Source organism: Pholis gunnellus (assembly GCF_910591455.1).
Source record: "Pholis gunnellus genome assembly, chromosome: 7".
NCBI lineage: Eukaryota > Metazoa > Chordata > Actinopteri > Perciformes > Pholidae > Pholis > Pholis gunnellus.
This window is the reverse complement of record NC_136533.1, coordinates 22,951,406-22,963,186: the sequence shown is the minus strand read 5'-3', so window position 1 is coordinate 22,963,186 and position 11,781 is coordinate 22,951,406. Positions and strand designations below refer to the sequence as shown.

General features: G+C 45.4%; 1 protein-coding gene across 1 annotated transcript; it reads right to left on the bottom strand.

Annotated features, from left to right (window-relative positions):
• Positions 1-70: 70 nt before the first annotated feature.
• ano10b (anoctamin 10b) lies at positions 71-10,350 on the bottom strand. The gene is made up of 16 exons (XM_079163775.1): positions 10,217-10,350; positions 10,029-10,102; positions 8,226-8,491; positions 7,451-7,624; positions 6,869-7,006; positions 6,206-6,322; positions 5,926-6,042; positions 4,726-5,061; positions 4,397-4,579; positions 4,142-4,197; positions 3,972-4,046; positions 3,021-3,185; positions 2,732-2,923; positions 2,509-2,646; positions 2,304-2,420; positions 71-2,218 (listed from the first exon to the last, which is right to left on the bottom strand). The coding sequence occupies exons 3-16, from the start codon at positions 8,482-8,484 to the stop codon at positions 2,201-2,203; spliced, it is 2,085 nt and encodes a 694-aa protein (XP_079019901.1). The 5' UTR covers positions 8,485-8,491; positions 10,029-10,102; positions 10,217-10,350; the 3' UTR covers positions 71-2,200.
• Between the last annotated feature and the right edge of the window lie 1,431 nt (positions 10,351-11,781).

The following is an 11,781-nucleotide window of genomic DNA, read 5'->3' as shown; positions in this document are numbered from 1 at the left end:
AAATGGAGTAAAGAGGGTTGGAGAGGTTGATTCCTTTCAAAGAGTAGACACGACAAACAACCAGTTTGATTCTGTGAGTTTATTGAAGGACAACCGGCAAACATTGACACCTCTGTTTTCTGACCTGAAATCTAATAGTTTTAATCTTCACTATCTCTTCACAACCCTTCAGAACAGAGCACACACACACACACACACACACACACAGCAAGGTCTATGATTAGTGTCAGGAGTGTCCATTTACTGCCGCACGAGGAAGTCTCACCCCCCCCCCCCCCCCCCTTATGCATCTGCACCTTCATGGAGGCAGTCCTGCTGCAGCCACCTGGGCCGATATTGTGAAAAGCTGCATGTGGAATTACATGGAAAGTGTATAGTGCCTCCTGGTGGCTGGAAAGAATACTAACTCTTAAAATCAATAACTCATAAGGAAAAACAATACACCACTGTCAAGCAAGTGTGGAAGAAATGGTGGACTTCATTCATTATACTAAGACAAATGTAGCCAGCAGTGAACGGTGAAATAACACCAGAAGTGTGAGTGCAAAGCGACAGACAATAGGGTGAATTAGTCGTTGCAGCACAGTGAACTCAAGCAGTCATTCTTAGAGGCACACAACGGATTAGCAGGCGAGTGAAGTCTGAAATGCACACATTGAAAATAGCAAAGCACATAGCGGTTCTTTGGTAGCTCCCCGTCACTTTCAATGCAAATCAAATGTTGGTCCATGGTTTACTTTATTCATCTCATGTTACAGATGTGCCACGGTCCTGTAAGCGTACTCTTATTATTTAAGGAGAGGGCAGCGCCATCAAGGGAGGATACAAGAGCAACATTTCCTTCTAACTAACAACCAGAGGCAACTCTGTTCCCGATTTCTTACACGGTCTTCAACGTCAATTCAGACAACAAAGTGAATTGAGCACAATAACAGTTTTAAAGCTATTATAGTAGAACATTCATAAATACATGTGTAGAATACTCCACTGTAAAAGTCTTTGCATCCCTCTATATAAGGACTTGCCTTGTTTCACTGTCGATAAAGAATTACAATTCAATCTGGTATTTCTCCACTTGATGGAGCAATACACAACGTTAATGATTTTCTGAAGTTAAAGCTGCAATTATTGTTTTTTGCCCACTTGGGGGCAGCACAACTAACTGTAAACACAACATCGTTGTTGTGTTGTGTTTCTGTCCACCTAATATCCAATATTCACTCTCCTGTAGCTGCTAAAAATGTAATTATGTTCACCAGCTACTTTGTCTGGGTTTATTACAGCTTCTCTTTTTTTACTGAAAACAGCTGAATTCAGACTGATGAGAGCCGTGAGAGTCAATCAAAACAGCAAAGTTGAAAACCAAAACGATGAGCTTAGAGACGCTGTAATGCTCTGTGGAGCTGAGCGGAACTAATAATAATTCTCGTGGTTTCTTTATTATGATACCAACCTTTCACAAAATATTGAATAAAGTTGCTAAGCACGAAAGCATTGCCTCTCAATATGGCGACTGCTTAGCTCGCATCTAAAGGTGCTTACAACGCTGACAGTGCAAACAACATAAATAAAAGTTTCATCTTAATCTTATAATCCGTCCAGGGATGGTACTGTCCTCCTATTATGAATCCTGAACACTATGGTTTATCAATAATCTGAGCAAAAATACTCCTGAAAGAGTCCCACTCCCAACAAAGTCTGTCAAGTACTGTCAAGTATTCTGTCTGCCCCCGACCCTCACCATGACCTCAAATACTCGGTGCTGTCTGTCCTTTATGACTGACTGTACATACTGCACAGTGATTTCACAAGACCTCTTCAGTTGCCCTCGTTAAATCCAGGCAAACCCTGAGGAAACCTCCGTTATCATACCAGAGAGTCTTTTTTAAAGGCGTCTGCACACATAATCAATACAATCCATTTGCAGTCTAATATTTTTTTTTTTAAAGCACACTTTTTAGCTGCTGTTTCAATGGGCACTTGCAGTGTATATGTAATACGTAACTAGTGAGAGCAGCAGGAATACTAAAGTGTACAGGGGCAGTATTTGGGGCACAGCGGAATGCATTGTGGGCCCTGCTGAAGATCTAAGACTCTTCTCCTCTGTGGGCCCACACAACACTGAGGTTGGTACTATCTTCTAGTTGAAGCAGCCGAGCACAGCACAACACAAGCAACGCCTCAACGCTTTGGGACGCAATCAATCACAATGCAGTTTCTGGAAGAGAAGAAAAGAGAGTTGTCACGCTTATGAGGTGGAACACCAATATGTGAAATAATGAAAGGTATGGTGGAGGGTTTACCTGCTCTCTCAAGGCCTGCATGGACGTGAACTCAATGTGCGCCCTCTTCTTTCGGACCCAGTCCGGTTCATCGGGTATCAGCACCGCTAAAACCACCTTAACCAAGATCAGCACGTGCTGCAAAACAAACACAGAGGTGAAAACGTCATGCTGTGATTATTCTTCATGTGACTCTCACTACTGACCCCTCCCGACTCCCTCTTACCTCCACCAAAACAGCCAACAGCAGGACGTTTGTGCTGCTCCACCCGCCCTCCTGAAACAGCTTTTGCAACCACGGCGACAGCAGCAGCAGCCAGCAGTTGGACACGACGGAGACAAAGCTCAGGACCTCGAAGGCAATCTGAAACGCAGGACAATGACGAGATCTGTTCCGCTCACGTACCGGCTGCGTCTCATTTCTATTGTGCGTTGTGTTTTCTGCTGACCTGCCACACGCGCATGTTGGCCGCGGGGGGGGAGAAGGGTTTCCGGAAGAGTTTGCAGATCTTGTAGGCGTCAGTTCGGATCTCCGTGAGGTTATTGATGAGCAGCAGCACGGCCGTCAGGGGAAACACGCAGGAGAAAAGACTCAAATACCCAAACTGCACCAGGAGCTCGATGTACTCTGCAAACAAGCCCTGTGACGAAAAACGAGAAGCTGTGTCAGACGTCGCCAGAGTGGTTTATTTAATCCCAGTCTCGATATGTGCCTTTTTCTGAATACTGCACACTCACAGGGAAAGCAGGCAGGGTGCTTTGGTTCCTAAATTTGTCCTCTTGTGGGTCGTCTTCGCTCTCTGTCCTATGGGGGGCGCTGATGAACCGGTCCACCAGGAAGGGAATGACCACCTCTGTCACCTGGTTCACCAGCTGGGTGATTATCAGCAGAGACGCCAGACGCTTCAGACGGACAAAGAGAAACGGTGAACTCGTTGTAACTCACTGACGTCACTGGTTAGAGCAAAAACAAATGACCTCCCCTCCCAACAGGAATATGGACAACATGAACGTGATGTCAGGCAAAATAAATGAAGTGAGGTGAAAATCAAGTTGCATTATGGGAATTGTGGGATCCAGCATTTTTGGGCCTTGACCCACATTAGTCACAAGGGGCCATATTGATAAAGCATCGTAGTACAAAGAGTTGCCCCTTGTGACGGTACCCTAAGACAACTCTTAGAATTATGACGCGTTTAACAATCTCCCCCTTACAGTTAGGACAAGTTCCTGCTAAAGATAAAACACATCCACAAAGCATCTTCACCCTTAAGAAGAGCTTTTGTTTGGAGTAGGCGGTGAGGACTTTTAAGAAGCTTCAGAGTTTTTTAAGCAGAGGAGAAAATAGTGGAACACTCGCTGAACGACAGGCGAGCTAATGAAACGCTGCAGATTAGATCTTGCAGGGAGAATGTTTGTGGTCGATATCATTAGAGACGCCAGAAGTGAAGTTGATCAAAACTCTAAGATGTTTGGCAACTGGAAAAATGCAACAGTGTTCACTGGTTTACTGATTTACATGCCGACCAAAGTCTATATTTATGTCGACATGCCAAGCAATCACGGAAACTGATGAAATCGGAGCCCTTTTCTCCCCATTTAAATCAAATAGATTAAGTATTAACATTACCAGCATGGTAAATGAGCCCCAGGATATACTGAGACCGGTGTAAGATTTGCTGCTGTTACCTTGCGAAGCAAAGGCACGTCCTGCTTGAAGAAGGCAATGTGGAAGAGCACTGCAAAGTAGTTGAAGAAGGTGAACTGGAGGGGAAGAGAGAGACAAGAGCCGGGTGAAAGAGGCTGCTGGGTTCGGAGGTAATGGCTGGAGAGGAGTGCAGGGGCGAGGAGGAACTCACCACCAAGACTTTGGCTGTCAGATGGTTCTCGAAGGCGGACTCCTCTCTGTGGTTCTCTAAAGGGAGACCTCAGGGAAATGATTGGCTGATCACAAGCATTATGAACAATACTATTGGTATGATTCCACGACCTGATCAGCTGAATGACTCTTGTTGTGTCCCTGTCTCCTCCCATCACCCTTTTACCTCAAACCATCATCAGTATAGGACCAATATCATTCATTGATGAATGCCCGTCCCCTCCGTCTCGCTCACCGTATTCAGTCAGGGACTTTGCCACCGTCCTGTAAACGGTCGACAGCACATTTGTGTAGCTGATGTGAAGCACCGAGGGCACGTAGAGCAGCGTCTGAGACAGCAGGGAGTCCCAGTCTCTGTGGAGCTCTTGCACCTGGGCCTCCCCCCAGTAGAAGCACAGCATACCCAGAACCACCAAGCCTGCAGAGAGAGATGCGACAGGGCAGGGGACACGAGGACGGAAGGAAGAGACGAGAAGTTTGCCATCTTTAAAGGGCAGAGCATACTTTCTTTTCTGCTAAGTGCTTTCACAGTTTCAGCTTTCACAGTTACATTTGAAGTTGTACCTAGAAAGAGCCCCACCACTGGGATTGACACCAGGGCCATACGCAGGTCCCTCTGCCAGCCAGGAAAGAGCGGCTCCATGCGACCTGTCACGGGGTTGACCCCGACGCCGCCGTGGAAGCCGGGCCGGGGTTCCGCGAAGCGCTCGGCGAGGTGCATGGTCCCCCATCGGTAGGACAGGGAGGAGCTCCGACGCTTCCACAGCTCCATGACCACCGTGGACCAGAGCATGCTGAAGACCGCCTGGATCATGTGACCGCTGACGGCCGGCCCCGAGTCGTCGTCACTTGTGACCGGAGAGCCCGAGAGGGAGTCCTCCATCTCCTTCTGGACCTCACCTGTGACGGGCGAGAAGAACTCGGTTGACGCTGTCAGGTTGAAATACTTAATGAGACATTTGTTCTGCCCTGTTCCTGTTTACACGCCGACTCTCGGTAAGCTCATGTGCATTTATGAATGCCTGAACCCTACCTGTCTGTCTGCATTTTTTGGGTTCTGTTCCTCGCTGCCTCGCACTCCCCCCCCCCCCCCCCCCCCCCCACCCCCCCGTGACAATAACTGTAGGTATGCTAACATGCTTTAACATGCTAACACACCAAATAGTCTCTATTCTGTTACCGCCCTCAGGCCTTTCACTGTTGTGGGCAGAAATATTTTCTTTCCCAGGAGCAGTAAAGGATGGGAGCCAAGAACAAGTTATTTAGTTTTATCAATTTTCTCAAGGTCATTCATTAATTACCGTGTTATCTCCCGATAAGAGAGTTGTTGAAGTCTTCCGGTAATACGGAATACGTATCTTAAAAAAACAAAAGGTTTTTCCCTACTAATTAGCTTGTGATCTAGTTTTTAAGATAAAGGGATTATATAAAATGATGGCAACAACCGTTCTTAAGATTAGCAAGGCTTCTCTTTTTTTTAATGAATATTATAGCCTCACTTGAGCAGACCTTTATTATTGTTTCAATCTGTTTGGTGTGAAGCATCACATGGCGGCCAGAGTCATTTCAAGCTCTAACAGCTGCTTCACCTGCAATATGTGCTGTTTCAGCAACAAACCGGCCTTTTAAGATACTTTCACGGTGTGAACAGATCTCTGCTTACGGTGGCCTAGTAGCTTGCAGAATAATTGCATATGTCTCCATTATAGTGTTAAAATTGACTGTGTACATTCACCAAAGTAAAAGAGAAATGCGCACACCTACCTGAGAAGTATGTGATGATCAGGCCCAGTATCGCTGGTGGGAGCAGAGACCAGGTGTAGAAATCAAGGAAGCTGAAGTAGAAAGCCACAGAGCTTCCAAAATACCCGTTGACTGAATCTGGACAAAGCAGCAGACAGGTGTCTGGTGTAAGTGCATGCACGGATCCATTCATTCAAGAGACAGCCATTGCAATTTTTGCAAATTCGCATCACTTTGTGCATGTGCGTGTTCAGTCATGTAGTAGTGTGTGTGTGTGTGTTTGTGTTGTATTTACACCCACCCAGAGGCTGAGCCAGCTGATTCCCAGCATACCAGGCCTCACTGAGATCCTTCAGTTGGTCCGGGTTGTGGAGGGGAAGCGTGTCCACAATCACACCAGCTGACCCAAGCTTCCGCCCTGCAACAACATTCACTTTTACACCCACGACAAAGCAACACTCGCCATAGAGTGGCCTTAAGGACAGACGCAACGGCTAATCCACACTGTATACAGTAACACACACACGCTTCATCAGTGTGTGACGCACTCTGAGGCTGATGCTGACCGAAGCAATTTCTTGATGGAATGTGAGGAGAGCAGAACAGCTGAGGTCAGCGAGCCATAGATGCAAATAGTGCACGTGGATGCTGGCTGAACTGTTGAGTATTTACAACATTGCTTTCAACATGAACACCTAAGTGATGGTGAGATTGCTCAAAACGTTGTATATGAACTGGATGGGAGTCTGCAGTGTGAAGAGATGAGTCCACTGCAAAAAATATCTGAACAAGTAGTGTGTGTGTGTGTGTTTCCATCTTTGTCCCGAGGTATTCAATGAAATGATCTAATTAACTAACAAATTGAAAAACAGAAATCCTCCCAATAAATCACTTTTTTCTTGATGGATATCTTTCCACTGTGTGTACGTCGTGTCTGCCCAATACGGACAATGAGAGCACTCACAGATGTTGTCACGTTGTTGCAGTGTGTGTCCGTCAGACAGGCCGGGTATCCTCAGGTCTCTCTGCGCCCGCAGACCGTCCAGCTCATACTTCACGATGTACTGCCGCTCCGCCAGGGTCAGGAACACCTCCATGTTGTCTGTCACACACGTGAATGGACACTGATACATAAAGCGATGAATACAAACACACACGAGAATCTGTGAGGCCGTACTTCTGTAAGTCTGTAAGTCAGTGGGTTTTTTAACCTAGGGGTCGGGACCCACAAAGGGGGTCGCGAGATCATTTCAGGGGGTCGCCAGATGGTTGTGCAGAAAAATGATAAAAGAACACATTAGAAATAAGATCATATATTTTGGAATGAGGAATGTTTTTTTGCATTACATCGTCTGTACCGGTGATATAATTTGCCTCAGAATAGATTTTATTGAGTGTTTGTGAAAGCCAAAGTGTGCCTGCACACGAGTTTCACAAACATTTCCAGCAGGTCACGAGGGGAGAAAAAGTCACAGAACGCACCAAAAATCTGAAGCGCCTGGGGCACGACAAGGCTCCAGGCACTTCGGAGGCTCAACTGCTGTACCTGAATCTTTAAAGTTGTCTCTGTCGTTGTAGGAGAAGGCTTCCATTTCCCCGTTGCGGTAAGTCTTACACAGACCCAACTCTTCAGTGGCTTTAAGTAACGTACAGCGCGGGGCGGAGAGCACGATGACGTCACCAGTAGCCTCCTCGCCCGGGTGGGCCAGTAATGCAGCACCTGGGGAGAGACAGTGAAACTCTTCAGTAGTTGATATATTACCAACTCATACAGGCAATGGGAAACTGACGAGGTTTTGCATCATGATTCGGATGTGATTTCCTTGAGATGTCAAAGAGTTCTGTCTTAGTTAGGTTGAGTTTTTTGTTTTAATGTGACATTCAACGGGACAAGATGAGATGCTCGAAAAAAATAAAAGGAATGTTGAGTGTCATCAGCAAAGAAATTATAATGGGATTATCCATTCATACATAAATAAAGTAGTTAGAATATTGAAATTAGGTGTTTCATCTGTAAAGAAATACATGTGAATATAGCTGCAGAAAACCAGTATCCTTCTTTTTTCATGTTCACAGGAATCATTGAACGATATTTATGTATTTTGACAACTGGCATGCAAATGCCTTATTGCTAGATGCTTTAAATGCTGGAGACCCTCCAGGCAACGAGTCTTCTGTTCCATAGACTTCCAGTATGAGAGAGAGAACGGCTCATACGTGTTTGATAAGCATGCTTTTCTTTGCAGGGTTGCAATCGATGCAGACGCAAAAGTGAGCCCTGCAGGCCTCCTGCAGCTCATCACTGTTATTCGAGCCCTCACCTCCATCTTTCTGAGGAGTTCCGATCACTCTGATGAGCCACCTTTTCGTCTCAGGGCGAACCTTCTCTCCGAGCTTCACCAGAACCAACGGCTCGACCCGCTCCGATACACAGCAGGGGCAACTAACTTTGGTCCAGTCCGGTCCTACAGTGGTAGCACTCAGTTTGCTCAGGGCCGCCCCCGCCGGAGACTTAGCCTCCGGCTGCTCGGCTGTTTCACTGCTGCTGCCGCCACCTTCGTCACCACCCACCTTACTCATGCTGAGACTGTGAAGAAATGTTAACAAAACAGTTTTAGTTTGCAGATACCGTCCACTGTTACGTTCACTGTTTTCCATCCTAAACATCTCCCAATAGAGGAGCTAGGGGGGGGTAGATCACGTCCAAAGAACTAGTCTAAGTTTGGTGATACTGTAAAAAGAATAGCGAGGTTTTCTACGACTACATGCTCCCCAGAGGATAAATCCTCCTGACATTAGAGGTCCCTGACTTTTCTATAGTGGCACCAGGGGGTTGACATTATTGCCTTCCAGTGAAATACTTCCACAACTGTTAGATGGATTGCCATTAAATATGGCACTAACATTCACGGTGCCCAGAGGAAGAATTCAGATGATCTGACTTTACCAAAGGTGGATCAAAGTTTTCACTTATCCTGGGAAATATCTCCATATCTACAAGATGTATTTGTACAACAGACATTCATGGTTACCAGAGGTTGAATGCTATTGACTTTATTGATCGACTGACGTTTCCTCCAGCAAAAACCATGAGGTTGATATTTGCGCTGTTTAAGGAGATGTCTCGACAACTACTGGGTGGATTGACATGACATTCGGATCAGACATTCGCCCCCCCGTCAGGATGACTTAAATGTAAGTGATCATCATCAGTTCAAATTGTCACTTTGTCCAATACGGTTTGTGACCAAACACCTGCAAAACTAATAACATACTAATAAAGTACAATTCAGCTGTACTTTGTGTTAACAAACAAATGTGGGAGTGCTAACATGCTAACTTAAGATGAAGTCCATGGTAAACATTAAACCCTCTTAGCATCAGCATGTTAGCATTGCAAATGTGAGCACGGTAGCATGCACATGTCAGTTTAGTTCACTGTCGTTACTGTATTTATGAATCTTTTTATGAGCTGATGAAAGTCATAAGGCAATAAAAAACACAATTTTATTAGTCAGCGCTTATTACACCTGTTTAAGGACTCTGTGAGTGTGCCACCAAACACAACCTTTGCAAACACCTTTCTGAGATAACTTTTTCAGAATCAATCATTTACATATTTGAGTGCAGTCATAGTTATGATTTTCATCTTTCATTTCTTCATTTGCATCACCAGCTATTACATCATAACAGCATTAGGCTGGTTATGTGAGACTAAACAGGCAGCAACTTTAAGCATAATCTTTCCAGGAATCTGCATACTGTACTTGGGAACTCAATTCAGTTACTTGCTGCACTCTTCAGCTATGAACCTACACGAAAATGTTCCGCTTCACAGGAAGCCATTGTGGTTATTTTGGCAAAAACAGCAGATAAAAGAACTTCCTCCTATTTGACTGCATCGCTACTGGACTTGAAGGTACACTGACACACAGACAAAGTCACAGTGGACAGAATAAGACTCGACAGCGACACAGCAAGACACAACTGAGAGTGATACCGTCCCTCCTATGGTGATAGGGTTATGTTTAAACAGACAGTCACAGCGAGGAAGAGAGAGAGAGAGAGAGAGAGAGAGAGAGACGTATACAGGGGGACAGAGGCTGAGTCAGGAAATACAGCACCTGGCAGGGAGCGTTGATGAGGTACTGGTTGGTCTCCGGTCCTACAGCGGGCCCACAACCCCTCCTCCGAACTCCTGTTTGAACACACACACACACACACACACACATGAACATGAAGACAACATCTGTTCAGGTTTCCTGAATAGAACACCAGAAACAACACAATCTCAATCTCTGCACACACTTACCCCGCCTCGGTGTGTGGTTCCTCCCAGCTTATTTTGCGGGTACGTATGTATGTGTGTGTGTGTGTGTGTGTGTTTGTGGGTGTGTGTATATGTCAGGAATGCGGAGGAACTTCCACAGACTGCAGGGTGTGGAGGGTTGTTTGGTTTATATTCAGACTCCTCCCTCCTGCCTGCGCTCTGCTTCACTGCTGCTACTGGGTCCTACTGCTCCTCTGCTGTATGCTCCGGGGCAACTGCACTTTGGATCGAAACCTCTAAGACAACCTGCTGCTTTTAAAAACATGTCGGTTGGACCAGAGTTGAGCACTGCTGACCTTTACTGTGTCCAAACAAAAAGCTAATCCAATGTTTGACACCAATTAAACCGTACCACATACCACCACAACAGTGGTTCTCAACCTGAGGGTTGAAACCCTAAAAGGGGTCATGAGAGGAATGTTAAAGGGCGTAAGATGATTATCATAGCAGGTGAAACCAGGGAAAAAACGACATTATGCCATACGGCATTATGTTTTCTAATCTTTGCTTATTTATTTTATTCCTGCTTAAATTCTTAAAAACGTATTTAAATAATATTGAGAAGGGAGAATCACTCTTTGTATGCTCAAAACTCAGAGACATGCACCGTGTCATTGGGTTTGCTTTCATTGTTTGGATTCAAGAAGTCATTGGCAAATAAGAGTCCACAGCAACGCTAGCAGTTCAATCAGGAGAGACGAGTGAATGATTTGTCGTTAACATTTATTATGATAAATGCTGCGTTAATGAGTAACACACGAAATTCCTTGGCGCTTGAACTCAACAAGGAGATTTGTGATCGGGTTGTGATTGCCCTGAGCGGCAGCAAGATAAATGCCCCCTGTGGAGTCCAGACACTGGTGGTGATGGTGGCTGATGGAATGATAAGTTGATGAAGCTGATGAATCTGTGAAGATTGGGCGGAGATGGGGAGGTGGAGGGTTGCGTGACAGCAGCCTGAACGTACTGAAGGTAGAGAGACAATCATATGTAAGAGAGACAGCAGCAAGATGATAGGCTAATGATGTAATTGTGTAGTTGTGCTATTGGATAGAGAGACCAGCTGATCAGCTGATATCATGATTGACAGCCCCAAACAATAACAGCAAGGAAATAATGAGTGTGCATGGTGAGGAGTGATTGGCAGATGTCTGGTAAATAAGCTATGGGCTCAGGCATGCTAGAGTATAGTCTTCCTGTCTGAACTTACGCTAGAGCTTCATTTCTGTGAGGCTCTATTAAAGAACAGCAGGGAGATGAATGCTAACATCTGCATGCTAACAATGACAATAATGGCATGCTAGTATTTAACAGGTAATGTTTATCACAATCTTAGGTGAGTATGTTAGCAACATGCGCTAAATAGCAGCAAACACAAAGTAAAAGTGAGGCTGAAGGTCATGTCTCAGTAAAGCCTTGGACAAAGTCAACGGTGGACCTGGTGGTGGCGCTACATGAAAAGACAAAGTTCAGATGACGTTGTCAAAGCGTTTCACTAAAGAACTAAAATATCAACCTTGTGGCGCTATAGAGGAAAAGTCAGGGGA